Source organism: Anolis carolinensis, chromosome 4, assembly GCF_035594765.1.
Source record: "Anolis carolinensis isolate JA03-04 chromosome 4, rAnoCar3.1.pri, whole genome shotgun sequence".
NCBI lineage: Eukaryota > Metazoa > Chordata > Lepidosauria > Squamata > Dactyloidae > Anolis > Anolis carolinensis.
The window spans coordinates 206,945,766-206,967,937 of NC_085844.1; the positions used below are offsets into that span (position 1 = coordinate 206,945,766).

General features: G+C 39.7%; 1 protein-coding gene across 1 annotated transcript in view; it reads left to right on the top strand.

Moving 5' to 3' along the window:
* wnt2b (Wnt family member 2B) overlaps nt 1-13,368 on the top strand; it is a 60,826-nt gene extending 47,458 nt beyond the window's left edge. The window contains exons 3-5 of the mRNA XM_062978662.1: nt 1,408-1,685; nt 5,228-5,492; nt 6,105-13,368. Coding sequence (XP_062834732.1) covers nt 1,408-1,685; nt 5,228-5,492; nt 6,105-6,334 — 773 coding nt within the window. The 3' untranslated portion in view covers nt 6,335-13,368. The remainder of the gene's footprint in view (nt 1-1,407; nt 1,686-5,227; nt 5,493-6,104) is intronic.
* Nucleotides 13,369-22,172: the final 8,804 nt, after the last annotated feature.

Here is a 22,172-nt window from a genome sequence, read left to right on the forward strand (position 1 = left end):
TATGGTAGGAGATACGGTCACGAAGGTAGGCGGGTCCCAAACCGTTTAGGGCTTTATAAATGATGGTCTGCACCTTGAATTGGGACCGGAAGATGAACGACAGCCAGTGGAGCTCCTTAAACAGGGGAGTAGATCTCTCCCTGTAACTCGCCCCCGTTATTAGTCTGGCGGCCGAACGTTGGACCAGCTGTAACTTCCGGGCCGTCTTCAAGGGAAGCCCCACGTAGAGCGCATTACAGTAGTCCAGTCTAGAGGTAACTAAGGCATGCACCACCGTGGTCAAGTCAGACTTCACGAGGTATGGTCGCAGTTGGCGCACAAGTTTGAGTTGTGCAAAAGCCCTCCCGGCCACCGCCGACACCTGCGCTTCAAGCGTCAGCGCTGAATCCAGGAGGACCCCCAAACTGCGGACCTGTGATTTCAGGGGGAGTGCAACCCCGTCCAGCACAGGTTGCCACCCAATACCCCGATCCGACGAGCGACTGACCAGGAGGGCCTCTGTCTTGTCAGGATTGATCCTCAGCTTGTTTCTCCTCATCCAGTCCACCACAGCGGCCAGGCACTGGTTCAGCACCCAAGGGGCTTCCTTGGAGTCAGGTGGGAACGAGTAGTGGATTTGTGTGTCATCTGCGTAGAGATGGCAACACCCTCCAAAACTCCGGATGACCTCTCCCAGCGGTTTCATGTAGATGTTAAAAAGCATGGGGGATAAAATAGACCACTTCACTACAATGAACATGCTTTATTCACTTTTTGAGAGGTTTTCCTATATAAACACATCAATCTGACTTACACTAGTGGCCTGCTTAGTTTACTGCAGATCTGGGCAATTTGGGGGCCTCCTGGTTTGGGGCGATAGAAGTTCACAACTTGCCCACCCTTGGTCTACTCAGTAGATTCTGCTGTGATGGGAGGTGGTTGCCCAGAGCCACAAGGTGTCCTTGCTGTCTGAGAGCTGGAAGGGTTCAGGGGCTGAAAATGGAATCTTTCACACATTCTAAGCATGTGTTCAACTGCTGAGCTATGACGTCCTCAATGGATGGACCTCTCCTGAATTATACTCCATTCCTCTTTCAGAAGAACTTGGAAACATTACTATTTTATACTGTAACCCCCAGTCGTCATAATGGTTGAGGGATCCTGAGAGGAGTTGTTCAAAATGGTAATTTTTCCTAGCTTTGCCCTTTATCACTACTTTGATTGTGTATTTGTGCATGGCGACAATTTGGACTTGATGGCTCTTGTGGTCTCTTCCAACTTTATGAGTCTATCAATATTTACATTTTCATAAAAAAAAAACCTCAGAGATGACCAACAGATCCTCCATTGGGCTCCAAAGCATTCCAGCAATTTTGAGAATCTTGCACTGCCCATCTCTGGTTCTTGTTTTTCTCACATATTTGGCAGGTAGCAGGGAAGCAGCCTTTGTCTATGCCATATCCTCTGCTGGAGTTGTCTATGCCATCACCCGAGCCTGCAGCCAAGGCGAGCTCAAATCCTGCAGCTGTGATCCCCACAAGCGTGGCCGCTTTAAGGATGAAAGAGGGGAGTTTGACTGGGGTGGCTGCAGTGACAACATCAACTATGGGATCAAATTTGCCAAGGACTTTGTGGATGCCAAAGAGAAAATGGTGAAAGATGCCCGTGCCTTGATGAATCTTCATAACAATCGCTGTGGTAGAATGGTGAGTACTTCCAACTGTTGAGATAGTGTTGCTATTGATGATATATGAGCCATCCTTTGTGTTAGAGCCAATGTTTGTTTGTTTGTTTCCCATCATGCTAGGAAACATCTTGCAGTTGAACCCCTTTCCTTTTGTAATAAACCCAGTTAATAGGGAAATGCGCTATCAACCCATGTTTAATCCCTCATAGTGAGGGCTTTTCCTTAGGCACAGTTTCCTTACCAACTGTTGGCCCTGTTTAATGGGAACTCTTAGCCTATTGTGTTCTTGATAGGAAAGCCTAGTGATACAGGATCAAGGGTATGGCTCTGGAGAGAATGAGGGCATTGCTTTTTCCAAAGACCCATGAAATTTTCCTTCAGTTCCCAAATTTCTAGCATTAGGATAATCTAAATGTTAGTTGTCTACTTAGAAACACATTTTTGCCATCTAAAGTTGCCAAGGGAATGTAAACATAGAAAATATTATTTTTAGATGTGAATGATTTTCCATTTCTCATTCTTTATGATGCTAGATATTTGAAGACGGAAGGAAATTTTCATTTGGGATGCAAAGTTTTTTTTACAGGGGAGAAATTTACACACACACACCATAGCTATATCCCTGATCAAGAACTAATAGAAACTGTACTTCCCTTGGTGGCACAATATCGGTTTGCAGAACTGCAACCTCCTCCCCTTTGTGCACCATAACATTCTGCTCTGGAGGGTTGGGCAACGTGTTTTGGAGTGACAGCTTTGACATAGCATAGAGGGGTGCTGTGAGAAGGGAGTGGGAAGAAAAGTTCTGTTACAATAGCAGTCAAGAGCTTGCACGACATTACCTTTAGCCGAGTGTCTTAAAATGCAGTATACTGGGTCCTTGTGTCTGCACAGGTTTGGTTTCAGGTCTTCCCATGGATACCAAAATCCCTAAATGACCCATTATACATGATGGCACAGTAAATTGGCTCTTACTGTATTTCTTCAATTTCAGGATATACTTTTTTTATATATAAACATCTCTAAAAATTGAGTGCATCTTAGAATCACAGGTGTATCTTTTTATTATTTAGAGAATTTTTACCCTGCTCCTCAACTACTCAAGAGTGGATAAATAAATCATTAAAGAAAATTAAAGGGGGTCCAATGATCTCATCATTGGAATGTTGGAAAAGTAATTTTCCAATAAATAAAATACTCATGCTTCCAATAGGTGTACTAAAAAAAAATGAGCGAAGTGATAAAAAATTGTAACAAAATGGAATAAGGACAATTGAAGACCTTCAGATAAAAGAATTAAAGATTGGGAGGTGGTAAAAGAAAAATGTGGACAAAGTAACTGGATTTTATAGAATGGAATGAAACAGAGGATTATAGAATGGAAAAGAAAAGAAAGCACAGAAGCAGATTTAGGTCAAATTTTAAAATGGGAAACAGAGAAGGAGAAAAGTTTGTTGGGTTTCATATATAGGAAAATAGTAGAAAAACAATATAATTTGAAAGAAACACAGATTGAGGTATGGAACAAGGAACTTAAAAGTAATTAGTAGAACATTGAACACTTGATCCATGCAATAAAAAATTAAACTCGTAAGGATTAAAGAAACTCAAAGGAAAACATTGATTAAATGATATTGAACCCCAAATCAATTAGAGTATATGACTAAATCCACATCCAAATTATGTTGCCACAAACGTGGTGGAACAGGTACCTTAATGCATATGTGGTGTGACTGTGATAAAATACAAAAATTCTGTAATAGAATAAAGAGTGAGATGGGAGAAATTTTAGAACTAAAAGTAGAGCTGAGTAAAAAACAAGTGTTATCCAGAGAATGGAAGTTAAAGGTAGCAATAAAGAATGGACTGATATTGTAAAATATATGACAGAAGTTACCCAAGCAATGGTCACCCTGGGCTGGAAAGAGCTAAGAAAATGGGAAATAAAAATGGTTTGAATACTTAGCAGATTATATGCTCCAGAACTATATTTATGAAAGGAGAATCAAATACATAAATGGTCGTCCTATTGAGAACTGGGATTCCAAATGAAAAACCCTGATAACCAAAGCTAAAGGAAAAAGAAAATACAAGGAACTACAACAGACTTATCTTAATGATCAATCAATTAAAATAATATTGGATATAGAGATGCAACTGTTACTAGAGAGTTGGAGGTAATAGGGAAAGGGAGGGGGTAAAAACTGATTTATATAAGTAGTAGATATGTATGGAACTGGAAAAGTCAAGAGAATAGGGTATATCAAAATGAACAAGAATTTAATGGAAAATTGTTGTTTGTTTATCTCCTCTGACTTTTCAATGATTGTAAATTGTGATTTTTTATTTTGTGTCGAACGCATTGTGTAAATAAATAACTAGAAAACTGGTAAAATAAAGGGAGCACAAGCAGCTAAATAATTTTAGAGCAAAAAATGGGCAACAGCGACAACGTTGTCTGTAGTTTTAAACAGTTCTTCCTCTGTGCATGAGACAGGGTATTGTGGGCAAACATACAGATGCTGAGTTGTTTGTTCTTCTTCACAATTGCACAAAGTGGGGGGTTCTTCTAGATAGTGCCATTTTGCCAAGTTGTCTTTTGATCAGCCAACTCCACTTCTGAGTCTGTTCAGGGATTTCCAATAATTGTGATATCCTTTATACATATTCAATTTTTTTTTAAAAAAAACCCATAATGTTAATTTGCCCTCAGGCTTACAATATACATAAGATCAAGAATTATTACATAAATATTCCATAAGGCATGATGTTGCAGTGTCTTGCTATCTGCCTCTTTCCCCACCTCCTCCAGAGTGGCCAGTGACCAGTTATGTATCTTATGTATTTCTGTTGTTAGTAGTGGTACTGAAATTAGGGTGTGCCTTACAATCAATGATGTCTTACAGTTGAAGAAATATGATATTTATATGGCAACATCCAAAGTTGCTTTTTAGAATTTCAAGAAAGAAATTTTCAAGCCATGGATGGTTGAATTCATGGATACCAAATCCGTGGATGTGGAGGGTTGACTCTAAGCACAGTTGGGAAACCAACTGCACAGTTTTCCGTTTATTTTTCTTCTCTTTGGGGACAGGAAAAAAGTATTTTACACAACCAGAATATCCCTCTATACATGCAATCTGTTTTGGTTCTGGCACATTTTTAGAGAGGCTAAGATATACATTCCAATTAGGCATGCCCCCTGAGCATCGCTAGAGAAAAGCTCCTTCCCTTGATGCAGTGATAGTTACGCTTTCCAGCACAAGCATTTTCCAGGAGGTCATTAAAGGTTGCTTCGGTTTGCTTTCAGTTAGGAGGAATCTTAGTTCTAATTTACCTGAGAGGAATTTATCACAAAATAGGCACATCAACTATTGTTCAGAGGTCTGGCAGGTCTTCACTATAACTAGTGAAAATGATCTAAGCAGAAAATTCCACTATAAGGCAAAAGCTGTCAGAAACAGTCATATCCACATATTCAATTTTATCTGAACACCTTTTGCCCTAACTAGGAGCCTTCTGTGTCATTCTTAGATTTGAGACTGGTTCTTCTATTTCCAGGCTGTGAAGCGTTTCATGAAACTGGAGTGCAAGTGTCACGGTGTCAGTGGCTCCTGCACCTTAAGAACATGCTGGTTGGCTATGTCAGACTTCCGCAAAACAGGAGATTACCTTCGGAAAAAATACAATGGTGCCATCCAAGTAACCATGAACCAAGATGGCACTGGATTTACTGTGGCCAACAAGAACTTCCGAAAACCCACCAAAACAGACCTTGTATATTTTGAGAACTCACCCGATTACTGTGTGATGGACAAGTCTGCAGGTAAAGGAATCTTGTTTGCAATAAATGAATGAAGAAATCTATGGCCCTCAATCTGCTGTTGGATTTTAATGACCACTGGTTGTAAATATTGGAGCTGAGATGTAAATGTGCACCATGGGAAACGTTTTAATTTAATGGCAAGTTTTTGTCCATCATGAGAATGCAGACAATTGAACATATGAAAACAATATTCTATTCTATTCTGTGTGAATCCAATGTAGGATACAAGGCCTCTTACAATATAAGTTAGGGGATGACAGATATATATATTTTAGATAGAGATGATAGTAAGATGGGAAATTCAGTATGGAACCTATGTCTGCAAGGAAACAGAATCTACCTCCATTTTCTTCTGCAGTCCCTCTCAAAATGTTGGCAGTAAGTGGTACAACATCACCTTTTGTCACTTGGAAGGGATTGTAAAAACAAATGGTTATTTTGGCTTGTTATGAGCAGGTAAAGTCCACAAGGAGTATCAGAAGAATTGACTACTAGCTACCTGCACAGTAGCCCACCTCTGACATAAGTAGACACTAGTTGAGTGCGTAAACAGTCTACAATGGCAGCCCATCTAATGCTGAATACAACAAAGTTATCGTTCTCTTTCTCTAGGTTCATTGGGGACAGCTGGACGAGTGTGCAACAAGGTATCCCGTGGGACTGATGGCTGTGAGGTTATGTGCTGTGGTCGAGGTTATGACACCACTCGAAAAACACGAGTCACAAAATGCGAGTGTAAATTCCACTGGTGTTGCGCTGTCCGATGCAAAGAATGTGAAGACACAGTGGATGTTCACACGTGTAAAGCGCCAAAGCGAGCAGAGTGGCTTGACCAAACCTGAGACAATACTGGACAGAGCCAACGAGGGAAAGTAAAACTGGCACACTGCCACCCTGCCGGCCTGGGCATTCTGAGAGTTGTAGTTCAACTGCATGGCTTTTATTTATATTACTTCTGCACAGCACGGAAAAGAAGTCTACCTATCCCACCTGGGATAACCAGCTTTTCTGTACATCCAGCAGAATTATTCCCATCATTTGCAAAAGAGGAAATGGCAAAATGACACTAAACTGCAAAAATTTTCTACGCTTGGTGAATACTGTGTGCAAAAGGGGAGGGGGGGAGAACATAGTTGCACAGAGACTGTGAATCAGGTTATGATTTCGCTGGAGAATTCTGCTTCTACCTAAATAATATGTTTGGACAGTAAATTATAAAATGCATCCAAAGGTAGGAGAGGGGCAGACCACTTTATACCCACCCTGGAAAAAGAAATTTCCAAAGGAATGTCTACAATCCTAAGAAAGATACATTGTCTGTGAAGATCTTCTCTGATGCAAAGGTCATCATTCCAGCATGATAGAGATTGGTTGAACATGGGTAAACGAACCTTTATTATCCTTCCTCTCCATCTGAAAATGAACTTGGGAGTTACAAATTCAGTAGCCTGCCAAAACTGTTCAGTCTGTTTGCAGAGAGGAAGGAGAGCAGAAAGGCTGAGTGATATTTGTATGTGTCTGTGTGTCTCTGCCGGTGTCCGTGGGCATGCTGGTAGGTTCTAAAGGAAAGTAATATAACAGTGACCTTTTTGTACAAACTCACTTGTACAATGTATACACTGCTTCACATATTTTAAACCCAAACACTCCCATATAAATCTATATCAGATAGTGGTGTTCCTTGCTTTGTGACTTTTGACATTCACAACTATAATTAGATGAACATTCAGACATATGTAACCAGTTCAAGTACATAATAATGTCTGTGCTTCGAGCCTGTACAGGTAAAACTAAATTTCTGGAAACCAAAGGCAGATTCTCAACATATCGATATTATCCAGATAATGGTTACTGTTGTTCTCTGCACTTTTGCAACTGTTTCTTTCTTCTCCTCTCACAATCCTTGCGTCCTCTTTTCTGTGATGTCTCCTTCTGTGGTCATGCTTTTAATCTTTTGACTTTTTTCAACAGCCTGAAATGCAGTTCCCAGTGATGGCCTCCAGACAGATTATACTGTTTGCATCCATTGCCACCTTCCTAACTGCCTTTTCTTTCCAAATTCCATTCGGAACAAGCAAAAGAAAACCTTTAATGCACTACCCAAAGCATGCATAAATACTAGGCCATCTTCTCCTGTAATCACGTACAGCTCCTGAACCTTGGGGTGATTACTTCTTTAGTCTAAAATGTTCTGCTTCTCCCAGCCAACATTTGGAATTCTAGAAATTGTAATAAAAGAAAAACAACACCTTTTCTAAGCTCTACATTTAACACAGTATTAGACAGAGAAAGCCAGAAGCAACTTGCAGTTTCTCAAGTTGCTCCTGACACACACAAAAAAGAGAAAGCCAACTGTTTAGCCAAGTACAAAGTGATCCTCTAGAACAGTGGTTCTCAACCTGTGGGTCCCCAGGTGTTTTGGCCTACAACTCCCAGAAATCCCAGCCAGTTCATCAGCTGTTAGGATTTCTGGGAGTTGAAGGCTAAAACATCTGGGGACCCACAGGCTGAGAACCACTGCTCTAGAATGCATAGCCCCTTCTGTTCATCCAGTATTTGTGTTATCACACAAATGAACATTTGGGTCTGGGAAAATGGGTGTGTAAAGGGGTCCAAATGCTGTTGTAATTGTCACATGTCCAGTACAATGCAATGAATCAGATAGTATGTAGCTTAACATGGTGATGATATTGGTATTGTAGTTTGGTGAGGAATTTAGTAATCCATTCTAGAAAGCTCTAGATCCTTACCTGTAAACTTCAGCACTCCCTTCTTAGAGATTTCTCACTGAACTAGGAGCAACAGTTGAGGGTTGTGGGGCTCAATCCTCCCATTTTTTCTAACATTCCTCCCCCCCCCCCACCCCCAGCTCACTGGAGGATATGCAGGCAATTTCACAAAGATTTAGTCAATGTCTCAGATGCTTCCTGTTGGAAAAGCAGCTTCTCCTTGACCTGAAATGGGACCAAGAGCAGAAATATGTCAAAATTGCTTCCCACACCCATCAGTTATGGAGGTCACAAAACAGCCCTAGGGCTACATGTAACCCCTGAACCATGCTATTCCTGTTCTATGGCCTGTCTGTATGCTATCTTCAAATTCAACAATATTTCAAAATTCTGCAACAAATGTTTGCCTAGACAAGGTCCAACAGTACACATAAACCCAGAAGTAGGTTCTAATGAATTTGAAGGGCCTAGCATTGCAGTACGGATTAAATGACACTTTTCATTCATAACTCCTGGGGAACATCTGAAAGGTACGAGGCAATCTTTCTAGCATATTCTTTTAACACTGTGTGCCAGGTTATGCCATGGGTTTGAAAGATGTTTGAACCCACAAAGTTCAAATCTAAGCCCAATACCTTCTTCATTATTCTAGGGGGCTGGACTGTGTCTTACCTGCAGACCGCACATTTTGTATTCAGATGGTCCCAGGTCCAGTCCTCAACATGTCAAAATAAGACTGGGGAAAGATCCCATCTGAACCCCAGTGATGGTATATAATACAGAGCTAAGTATAGCAATGCTCTTGATCCAACCAGCAGCAGCTTTCTATGTTCTGTTCTTGGACTTCCAAAATGTTATTTGCTCTATAGTGTAGGATCAGGGCTGGAATCATTGCTCTACTTAAATATACAGAATTCACACAACACAATGGACCATTGCTATCATGGGACAACTACAGAGATCAACAATGTATTGGTTTTTAGCTATAACTATTAACTAAGCAGTGCATCAGCACAAATCCAAAATGTGCTTTCTTAAATTCTAGAAGAGAAAGAGTGTGTGTGTGTGTGTGTGTGTGTGTGTGTGTGTGCAGGAGGCAAAAAAAAGCATTCAATAAAATGGCGAGTCAATAGCAGTGCACTTTTTAGGGTGCTGATCATAGCAGTCCAAGTTCTCATTGCTTAAATACAGGGAAACCCGGAATTATATGATAAGCTCTTGCCAGCTGATAGTGATTAAATTGCAAGGCTACATAAAACAGACTCCCCAAAATTGCACTCACACCTTGAAAATACCCTTTTAATGATGAAATAAAACTGGATCATCATTAGATCACCACTTTATCAAATGTTTTGCTGAAAGGCTGCCAAGGTTTATTGTGTTTCTGAATAGATACATTCACAAGAATGGAATAAGCCTAAGAAATATAGAGAACAAATGACCCCCAGCTTTTCCATTGTCTGGTTGGGAAAAGAACACAGACTTAAGAACATGGTTCTCAGCTTCCATGGTAACAAGCAGCTCAACTTTGAAACTTTCCCACCTTCACAAGAAGGTCATCTCTCTCAGTCTCTCTGTTTTTATTGTATTGGCACAGTTTGCTACTGGCTTAAAGAAGCTTTAATGAGGGAGCTCTTCAGTATCAGGCAATAGGGAGGATGGGGAGTTGGGAGGACAGCAGTGTAAAATACATGTGATGTCAGATTTTTGGTTGATAAACACAAAAGCCCTTCTGTGTCCTCGCCATGTGTTATGACTCTCAATGAATAAGTCATATATCATATCTCCACAAACCTTTTCCCTGGTTTTGTTATTGTTTTCACTGAATTCTATTGTGTACTCCTGCATTCCAAATCAGACACTTGAATGACTTCTGAAAAATCTGCTTTTATCTGGTCAGCCTACCTTTTTTATTGACCTGATAACACATAATGTAATTAGCACTTTGAAAGTCCTTATACATGTCACATGCCTTTTCTCAGTCAACCTTACAAACAGCCCCATAAGGTTGGTCATTATTATTTCCATAGTCCTGGTCAGAATCTCAGGCTGAAAGAATGGTTTGGCTAAGGCATGATGAGAATTATATACCCCTCCAAATACTGGTTTGCAACATTGGTTACACTGGCTAGGGCTGCTGGGCAATGCAGCCCAGCATTATCTGGAGAATTTCATGATTCCGACAACTTGCCTAAGGCCATATACCAGGTTCAAGACAGTGGTAAGAGCTGAGCTTTCCATAAACCTTCAGATTCAGAGCTCAGCCTCTTAACATGCCTTTTGATTATATTTAAAAGAAAGATGCAAATTATGCTTTACATTACAGCTGAAACTGTGTTTCCATTATGGTTGCTTCAATTGGTATTACAAAACTTAAAAACAGTTATTAATATTTATGCCAATGTTATATTTAAGCTGACAAAATAATAAATGGTCACAACATGTTAAAACCACTTTTGATGTCTTTGGTTTTCTCCCTGGCTTTGGTAAATTTTAGCATTTTGGATACAAATCAAGTTAAAAGTAATTCACAGCAGTAAGCCCTTGGTTGTGGTTTCAGGACCCCCTACAGATATAAAAAAATCCACAGATGACCAAGTACCACTATGTACAGTGGTATAATAAAGTGGTGTCCATGATTTTTAAAAATGGCAAATTCAAGGTTTGCTTTTTGTATTTAAAAAAGCATTTGTGGGTTTAAAAAAATTATTTTCAAGATGTGTATGGTACTCTGTGGATACAGAATTCATGAATATGGAAAGCCAACTACAAAATGCATTTTTCACACTTTATCAGCATTTTAGTGCTGTTACAATTTTCGGAGCAGATCAAAAGTTGGGGTTAAATATTTCCCTTTATCTCATATTTGTCCTCAAGCAAAAAGAGAAACATCTACTAATTATCCAGATAGCTACAAATTAGTATACCATTGTATTACCTCCAGGATTGAAAAAGCAATATTGCCTGAATATCAATGTGGGAAAACAACAGCAAAGGAAGAGTTTCCCATAGACATCCTGTGAAAAGCAGGATGTTTGGCCCAATTAATTTCTTTTACAGTCCTAATCTGATATTCCTGCCGCTGAAAACAGTCCCACCACATGTGGATGAAGCTTACAAAAAGATGGTCTCAGGTCCAAAAAAATGTATCTTTATTAATTTTGTGAGAGATAAATACCAATCACACAGAGGATTTTCCCTCTTACTAACATGAACAGCCACAGAATTGCCTTACTAACACAAGATTTTGCATTAGTCATCATCATCTACGGCACTTTCAAGTATCTTCTTCCATTCTGATTCAAAATTACCTTATCAGTGCTATGGAATCATGGGAATTGTAGTTTGGAGATGCACCACCACTCTTTGACAGTGAAAGCTAAAAATCTTAAGAGAGCTACAACTCCCATGACTCCATAACATTGAGCCATGATGGTTAAAGTAGTGTCAAATACATAAATTATACAGCATAGATGCACCCAGTTATCTTATACAGCATATCTCATCACACTAGAGCATGAGTCCACTTTAAATCTGGTTTCTGCCTCTTGCAGAATTCTGGGATTTGTAGTTTGGTGAGGCCCAGAACCTCTCCAGCTAAGTTGTTTAAATCCCCCCCCCCAAAAGTGGATTTAAAGTAGATTTAAAGTCGATCCAAGCTCTAGTGTGATGAGGTCTTTATTAAAGAAGGAAAATGGTTTTCTTCCCTCCTATTTTCCTGTCCTTCCCTACTTTCTATCAGTCTCTTCATTTCTTGATTGATTATGATAATGCTTTCTGTCTTCCACTTTTCCTTTTTTCATTCTTTTGCAGTTGGGAAAAAATAAGAAGTGTTCACAGGATCAGGAATCATGTGCTAGAACTGGGGTCTGAGTAAAGGATACTCCCCCACCCCACAAAAATCTGGCACCATATATCAACTGTCTGGTTTGGCAAAAACAGTCCTGATTTATTTGTTTTTCATCTAACCTTTTTAACTGCTATTAAAATGACACATATTTTCTCTGCACTTCCCACTTTATCCCTTTGTGTAATAATAACAGTAATAATAATAATAACAATAATAATTGACAAATGCAGTCCAAAAGGGGTTTTTTTTAAATGAGTAATCAGCTCTTAATTTGGTAACCATAGAATAAAAACACCCATAGAATGTGTCAGTAATTGGAGTTTCCTTCGCTAAATAATATTGCCAACCCATTTATCAGTTTTATTTCCTCTTTCAAAGAATTTTTGGCAATGGTTTCAGGAGTGTTTCTCATGCCCAGCTGCCTTCTGGGAAGGTCTAATTAGTTAAAAACTCCTGAATTAAATTGGTTCTCACGTATTAACATTGAAACCTTTATCTTTTGTACCAGCTATAGCTTGTTCTTATTTTGCTTTCTATTTGGAAAAGCTGATAACTGAATAAAATAATAATTGATCAAAAGCTCTGCTGGTATCCCACACAATTTGCCAGCCTGCATTATAAATAACACAGTGACCGAAATGTGTTTCTTCTGCACAGCTTTGTCTGCAAATGTACTGCCCTTCCAACACACAAACAGTGTTTTTCAATAAATAATGCAACCAAGGTTTGATGCAGGCCACCAGGGATTGGCCCATGGAATGTTGCTGCCTAAAGTCATGAAGCTCAGAATGAGGCAGAGGGACTTAGAGAGGAGATCTGAACCTCTTCATGTCCGAAAATGATGAGAAAAATGGTCTAATAACTCTAAAACAACAATATAGTTGCCCCATCAGGAATTATATCAGAAGTGTACGACCTCTATTGCAACTGAAAGCCTTGAGTGCCAAAAGACGTATGCAGTCTATTCTATTCATACTTTCTTGGGTCTAAGCTACACTAAACATGAGGAGAAGTCTTCAAAACATTCATTGTGCTACTAAGAGTCTTCTCGTTGAAAGATAATTGAATGTTGATGGGTGGGAGAATTTGCCCGCACCCTGAGTGGCCATCAAGGACTATGATGGCTAGGAACATATACGTGTATTCACTTTTTAAGAGTTGCTAGCTGGGATGAGGAGCTTGCTGCAGTTGTTTTTTGTTTTTGTTTTGGTGTGCTAGACGAAAATGTATGCCTCTTATAGCATTTTGATTCGGTCACATCTAAATAAATGGCATCTACAAAGTATGTCTTTGTAAAGAGGTGTGTGTATGTGTGTGTTGTACTATGCCTATGCTCTAGAGTTAGTTCTCTCAATGTTTTAGGACTTTGGGGCACTGACCAATCACATTTGAGTGACAGAATCATAGAGTTGGAAGAGATCTCAAGGTTCATCCATGGCATTTTCTGCCAATGCAGAATTCCAAAGTAAATAATTTCTGAGAGGTGTGCATCCAACCTGTGCAATTTCCACCAAAGGAGAGTCCATTGTCCTCCAAAGCAACCATCCAAGTGACCTTATTAGTGCATAACATAAGAACAAGAACACTATAATGTACATCAAAGACTATAATGCACAAATCTTTGGGTTTTGTCAAATTTTCTTTTGTTTTTAGTCTGGATGTGTGAGAGAGCCAGCATGGTGTAGTACTTTAAATGTTGGATTGTGATTTGGGGAGACCAGGGTTCAAATCTCAATTCAGCAATGGCAGCCCACTGCGTGATTTTATGTATCTTTATTTATCTTTTAGCCTCATGGAATGACAGAGGCAAACACCCTCTTAATAAATCTTGCCAAGGAAGCTGACAGGTTTGTCTCAGGGCCCTTCCACACAGCTATATAACCCAGAATATCAAGGCAGAATAACCCACAATATCTGCTTTGAACTGGGTTATCTGAGTCAACACTGCCATATATCCCAGTACAAAGCAAATAATGTGGGATTTTATTCAGCTGTGTGGAAGGGGCCTCAGAATCATCATAAGTCAAAACAGTTTGAAGGCACACAACAACGTGTAACACATCTCCCAGAAAGAAGGGTTCAGTCCATCTTTTACTGTTTATTACCTGGACCAGGAAGATGTCTGCACTATTTCCAGAGCTTTGTTTCTGCATAAGCTATATTTTTCTATATTTTTGATTTTTCAATTTTGTTTTAAGAGGGCTTTTTTTAGAACCCCACAGAAATGTTCTAATTCTTCAGCATTTCAGCTGATGTTGGAATAAAAGAAAAGGCACAGTGAATGTGACTGAAAAATTATTTAGATCAGTGGTTCTCAACCTGTGGGTCCCCAGGTGTTTTGGCCTACAACTCCTAGAAATCCCAGCCAGTTTATCAGCTGTTAGGATTTCTGGGAGTTGAAGACCAACACATCTGGGGACCTGAGAACCACTGATCTAGATCAATGTTCTGTATAAACAGTGGTCACCATGTTAACTAATTTATTGTCATAAGGGAATGTGATCACCTCGCTGCAACTCCAGCTTTTCCATCAAAAAGTCTATAAACCTCAAGTTTGGTAGGTATAGTTGGCTTTGATTTTTATTTTGAGAATGTTTCTGTATCTTCTAACACATTTCCACAACTTTTGCTTCTAAAGTAATGTAGTAGAAAAATGTTTTATTGGGAGATATAGATATCTTTGGAGCCTCTGGTGGCTCAGTGTGTTAAAGCGCTGAGCTGCTGAACTTGCAGACCGAAAGGTCCCAGGTTCAAATCCGGGGAGCGGAGTGAGTGCCCACTGTTAGCTCCAGCTTCTGCCAACCTAGCAGTTCGAAAACATGCAAATGTGAGTAGATCAATAGGTACCGCTCCGGCGGGAAGGTAACGGCGTTCCATGCAGTCATGCTGGCCACATGACCTTGGAGGTGTCTACGGATAACGCTGGCTCTTCGGCTTAGAAATGGAGATGAGCACCAACCCTCAGAGTCGGACATGACTGGACTTAACGTCAGGGAAACCTTTACCTTTACCTTTTACAGATATCTTTGCATTCATTTAATATCAAGATTGGCCTGTATCCATGAGTTCTGTGTTTACAAAAATATTCTGGAAAAAATATTCTGAAAAAAATCCAAAAAGTAAATCTTGATTTTACTGAACACTAATGTGTAGACATATGTTACTGAAGCTTCCCATCATTTCACAGATCCTCATGCTCCCTCCAGCATTCATTTGAGCTGCCTGCCATTTTATATAAGGACCCCACCCCCATTTTACTATGCCACTGTATTCAATGGGACTTGAGCATTCACAAGTTTTGTGTCCACATGAGGTCCTAGAACCAAACTCCATTGGATAACAAGAACCTACCGTACACATTTTCCCACATTGCTTGACTTATTGCATTGGTTTTTATTTTTAATTTATTCATTTTTATAATAAAGTATTTCATTCATTGTTTTGTTATTGCTTTCATGGCAAGACTGTAGCCTGCTTTAATTGCTCACTATTGTTATTTCAATGACTTCTAAAGATGCCAGCCACAGATGCAGGCAAAACGTCAGGAGAGAATGCTACTGGAACATAGCCATACAGCTCGAAAAACTCACAGCAACCCAGTCATTCTGGCCATGAAAGCCTTCGACAACACATTGTATTCTATGCTTCCACTGCTATGTAAAATGTATCTCCAAGTAGGAAAAATCTATATTAACCAACCTGCCAATATTACAGTCTTTACCTTAAAAATAGTTCCTGCAAAGAAACAAAGAACAAGATGGTGTCCCTTTCCATTCTGTGTGAAAATCAACAATAGTGATGAGGCACCATCTACCATGACACCTGATTACAAGACTCTAGGACACACATGTCAAACGCAAGGCTCGCAGGTAAAATCCAGCCCACCACATCATTTTATGTGTCCCACAAAGTTTTCAATGCTAAGGCAACCGTCTTATGATTACAAACGGTCCTTTGATGTGGCCTTGAGTGAAACTGAGTGACACCCATTCTCTAGGAGATGTAGAGCAGGTACATCCTACACTGCATCCTCTGCCAGCAATGTTCTGCCACCTTTAAGGGTTCGCCACAAGAGGAAACCACTTCATTAAATATGATGGTAGGAGAGGCCCTAAAACAATTCCATGCATCTACGTACATGATCGGAAACTGTTCTTGGCCCAGTATCTACTCAAGAGATCTGGGAAAATATTGCTGACCTTCTTGGGATTGTATGAACCCTGGAATAATTTTGACCAGAACAAGGAAAGAGTTATCATTTCTAGACTGTGGTTTCCACTCTGTCTCTAGTTTGGATTTGTTATTCTATGACTCATATAAATGGATTTTCTTCTGATTCAAGCTGAAGTAACATCTATTGCCCACGTATTGGTTAGATTACTGTGTTCAATGTTTTTGTTCTCTCCCCAATATGTACTCCATCATTAAGTGTTTCTGCTCAGATATTTCGTGCTTTATCTTGATTTGGAGGAACATTCAGTGCCTCTTCTATATTCCTTAGTAACACCCATTTTTATTTATGTTTAACAAAGATTTGAAGGAAAAACCCTGTTTATTTTGGAATCCTTATTTAAGAAGCTTTACTATGCAAACCTATACATATTCAGATATACGCTGGAGCACTACATTAAATAAAGTGGGACTTACTCTCAAAGCACAGTGTGACAACTTCTCTGTCTGAAATATAAACTTTCTTTGGAAGCACATGCCTTCAGGAACCCATGAGAAAATTAACTGATCCACCACAGAGTGAAAAGATGCCACTGCTGCAGAACTGCCTAAATGAAATCTTTGATTCAAATTGAGGTTGGAGTCAAATATCCATTCCTTTGTTTGCAGCAAGTGTTCAGTACATGGTCTCTTATACTGTGGGCATCACTTTTAAAACAAGCCTGAAGCACAGACAGGAAAGAAGTAAGCTGCAACACAGATTTAAACTGACTCTCGTTCATTTGCCGGAGAGTTGGTGTTAACATTTCTGCACATGCTAGACTATGGTGGACCTCCAAACAACAATTGCTATTTATTTATTTATTTGCTTATTTATTTATTTACTTCATTTGTATACCTCTTTTCTCCCCCCAATGGGAGCTCAAAGTGGTTTCCAACATAATTATGGCAAAATTAAATGCTTTACATACAAAGACCTAATACATTAATAGTAACATACAATATTCAATTAAATCGTAAAACAACATCATTTAACATTTAAAACTTATAATTAAAAACATATCAATATAACATTAAAGTCATATAATCCAGCAATCGCGGTCTGTATCGTTCCAAACATCATATCTATTTCACATAATCCTTGATCATTCATTGTATTGCTTACTGCCCAAAAGCTTGGTCACATAACTAAGTTTTTACTTTTTTTCTAAACGCCAGGATGAAGTGGGCTGATCTAATTTTGTTGGGGAGGGAGTTCCATAGCCAAGGAGCCACCACCAAGAAGGTTCATAGAGGGATATACGTAAGACAGGTAAGCTGGGCCAGAACCGCTTAGGGCTTTAGAGGCTAAAGCACTTTAAATTGTGCTCGGTAGCAGACTAGCAGCCAATGGAGCTGGTGCAACAGAGGGGTTGTGTGCTCCCTGTATCCTGCTCCAGTTAGTAATGTGGTTACTGCCCGCTGGACCAACTGTGGCTTCTGAACAGTCTTCAAAGGCAACCTCATGTAGAGTGCATAGAAGTAGTCTATATGGGATGTAACCAGAGCATGGACTACTGTGGCCAAGTCTGACTTCCCAAGGTACAGGCGCAACTGGCGCACAAGTTTTAATTGTGCAAAAGCTCCCCTGGTCACCGCTGGTCACAGGCTCAACAATGAATCCAGAACCACTCCTTAGCATCCCTGATCATTGACCAGGCTGGTTATGGTGGTTGGTAGACCAATGACAACTGGAAATCCTCATGTTTTCCATGTTTGCAATAGAGGGGGAAAGTATCCAACAGTGCAGCTGCTCAAATACTGAGACTGCTTTCTTCCCAGTATCTTATCCACCATACTAGCTCTTGGATTAGTCCAGTTACAACTGCTTTCATAGGGTGACCACCAGATGTGCTGGGTAGCAACTCCCATGAGCCCTAGCCAGCAGAGTCAATGATTGGGGCTACACCTTGACCTGAGAGAACAAGGAACCCTTCCCTATCATATAGCAAAAATGGCAATGTCCGTGCAAAACAAAATGCAGAGTCTGCTGGGCTTTGATTACAGGCCCACCCCCACCCCCACAGATACTAAAATTCACAAATGCTCAAGTCCCATTACATACAATGTCATAGTAAAATGGTGTCCCTTACATAAAATGAAAAAAAAATCAAGGTTTGCTTTGGGGATTTAAAAACTTTTTTTAAAGTCATGAATAGTTGAATCCATTGATACAGAGGCCTAACTATGCTGATAACGTATGTGAATGCCAGATGCCATCAATCTCTTACTATATCTCATGCTGAGATTCTACAGCAACGTGATTCAAATTTCATCTGTGAATTTTGGCAATTTTGTGTTTGTTGAAAGCCTTCCAAATCCCTTCAGCATGTATACATTATACTGCTTGTGCACAACTTTGCTCCTCTCTCTAGAAATGGCATTACTGGAATTTCTGCAGGTGAAAGGGGAGCAGCAGAGTTGAACTCCGCCCCAGAGCCTTTCAGGCCTGCCCCAACAGACATGTTCATCAGCCACACAGAGATCTAATCTACTGAGAAGAGCTCCCTTCATTTATCTTCATTAATGCCCCCACCTGCCATCAATTTAAGACTTAAATCTTTGCATCAGAGCAAGCACACACACAGTGTCAGAAGTGCTGAGGAGCCATTGTAGTTGGATAAACATTTGTCTCTCTATTTGCAAGATAGTTGGAAACTCTCCCCTCCTTGCAAGAATGGAAGAACTGGGGCTGTATGTGTGTGTGTTTTCCAGGCCAACCTAATGAAAGACAGAATTAACCCATGGGATTTAATTTGCAGCGCTTCACAACAGTCCTGTGACAATGTGACAATATATATATTTGCATGAAGAAGAACGCCCAAATCACTGTCAGGTATTGTTAAAATTATAGGTGAAGTATCCCTTACTTGCAATCTTTGGGCTCAGAAGTACTGTATTTTGAATTTCATTTTCTCTCTCTCCAGATTACCTGTATTTGCATATACTGTAACGAGATCTCTTAGAGATGGGACTCAAGGCTCAACACACTTTTTATGTTTGACAAACATACATATAGCCTGAAGGTAATTTTTTAGATAATATTTTAAATAATTTTGCACAAGAAACAAAGTTTGTGTACACAGTCATCAGAAAGTAAAGATGTCATTATTTCAGCCACCCGTGTGAACAATTTCAGTTTTTGGAGTATTTTAGAAGGTCAGATAAGGAATACTCAATTTGTTTCAAACTTAGCAGGTCTTTATTTAGTAGCAGCTAGTTTATCCAAGAGTTTAGCCATCTCTGAATACCAAAGCTATTGCTTCTACCAGTGTCATGCTTTCACCCAGTGTGGCCAACACTCAAGAAAATAATTGGACCTGTAGTCTAAACTTTCGTATAGCAACAGGTGTCCTGTTCTGACACTAGGATCTCCAATAAAAAGAATACCAGCAGAAAGCTAAATGCCAAGTATCTAAACAGCTTGCTCCAGTTCACATTCAATCTTGCAAATAATGGGTGTCCAAAGGAAGGGACTGAATTAAATTCAATTTCTTCTTATTTTGCAGTCACAATCCAAATTGACCTTGTTCTCAAGCACTTCTACAAAATAAACATTAAGCCAATCATAGCTCGTAGAATTAAGTCTAGTTTGTTAGTCTAAGAATAGAGACTACATGACTCAAATGTGACAATGGATCAATGGTTAAAGACAGATACATATGTCTAATAAGCTAACATCTTTGAAACATGTCCTTGAACTCTTGTCATGAAAGGGAGAAGCAGAAAGGACAAATTAAGCTTCTCTTTTAGAAAGCTCGCTTCATTGGTAACTCTAATAGCAATCAGAATCTCTTCTGTGTTTTCTTACATAATGTATCTGCTGTGCCCATTTTTCCAGTGCGTGTACGTATTTGTCCTTCAAAAACCAGATGTTTTCTATCCAGTGGAGCTTTTAAAAGGGGATGAGCCTTGTAGGGGATTCACTGTTCCACTCTCAAGCCTTTCTGAACGATGTGTATTAAGTGTCCAGAAGAATCTCCGCAGAAGATCATGTTCTAATAATCTTTATATCCACTGTCTGATATAGGGAGCTGGCAACAAAGTTAATTGGTTTAAGGATGGATTGCAGAGAACTAGGGTGGAAGAGTTGGAATGAATCATACCAATTACATTAGAAATAAAAGGTGTGGGATACATGTCAGTAGTTTATTTATTTTTTATGATATTTCTATCTTGCCTTTCTCTACCCCAAAGGGGACTCAAGGTAGGCTAGTTCCATGTATGACTGCAAGCTTTCTGAGCGTAATATGTATGAAATCAACCATAAATGCACTTGTACAGGGGAATTTTCATGAACTATAATTTAGGACTTCTCTTTAAACATCTGTGGCTGTTTAAAGCACAAAGACTGAGAGATCAGAAGCTGAGGTTTTCCCTGTCCCTTTTTCTGCATGCTTCTCCACTTTTGCTGTTGATAAAACAGTTACACCTAGCAGCCAAAAAGGCACACATTTTCTAACCCAGTGGTTCTCTCAACCTGTGGGTCCCCAGATGTTTTGGCCTTCAACTACCAGAAAGCTTATCAGCTGGTAAACTGGCTGGAAATTCTGGGAATTGTAGGCCAAAACACCTGGGTTGAGAACCACTGCTCTAACCATTAAAAGGGTAGTAACGATAACTGGAGGGCTAGTGTGATCGAGTGGCTTGAACACTGGACTATTACTCTGGAGAACAGGGTACAAATCCCTGCTGAGCAGTGGAAATCCATGGGGTGACCTTGGACAAATCACATTTTGTCAGCCTCAAAGGGAGGCAAAAGGTAAACTGCCTCTGAATAAATCTTGCCAAAAAAAAAATACCATAAGGACACCTTAGGGTCACAAGTCAGAAACAACTTGAAGGCATGCTGCAACAGGGATGACCTCTGAGTAAACATAAACCAGAATGTTCATGTTTTTCTCCAGCAAACAGAAACAACAGCCAACTCATCTTTCCTTTCTGATTTTAGAAATCTTTGTCAAAAGATACTAATATTTGCTTTGTTGCACACTTATTTCCAATCTCAGGTTCTAGCTTCTAAGACAGTGGTTCCCAACCTTTGAGTCTGCAGGTGTTTTGGACTACAACTCCCAGAAATCCCAGCCAGCTTAACAGCTGTAAGGAACTGTGGGAGCTGAAGTCCAAAACACCTCAACATGGAATGTTATGGAATGTTAAAGTACAGGTCACAAGGCACGGGTCAGATTTTTCTTTAACAGGACAAAATACAGAGACCTTGTGAAGTCCTCTGTGAAATGTATGACTGACTGGTACACTTTTAGTTCCCTAATTTAATATATAATTCACAATATTAATATATAATATCACAAATACTGCACTGTAAATCCCTCTCTACATATGTGCATATATAAGCAATACAAGATATTGGGTTGTTGTATGTCTTTCGGGCTGTGTGGCCATGTTCCAGAAGTATTCTCTCCTGACATTTCGCCCACATCTATGGCAGGCATCCTCAGAAGTGTGAGGTATGGATAAACTAAGTAAGGAATACAAGATATTATAATACAAGATATTATCCCTCTGTGTGAGAATACATACATACATACACAAACATACACAACATATATATGCAAACACACACACTTCATATATAGAGGGGGAGAGAGATTTAAAGGGCAATTGTGTTTGCAATATTCAACTAAAATGGCTCCATAGCACCCAGAAAGAGGTACACTAGCATGCAAAAAACTGAGCACAATAATCATCCTGATGAAGCCATTAATGGACAAGTGTTGTTAATACTCCTATGCCCCTACAGAAATGTCTACATGAGTTGATCAAATGCCAGTGAAAACATATGTGTTCTACTCCCTTGTTTAAGGAGCTCCACTGGCTGCCGTTCATTTTCCGGTCCCAATTCAAGGTGCAGACCATCATTTATAAAGTCCT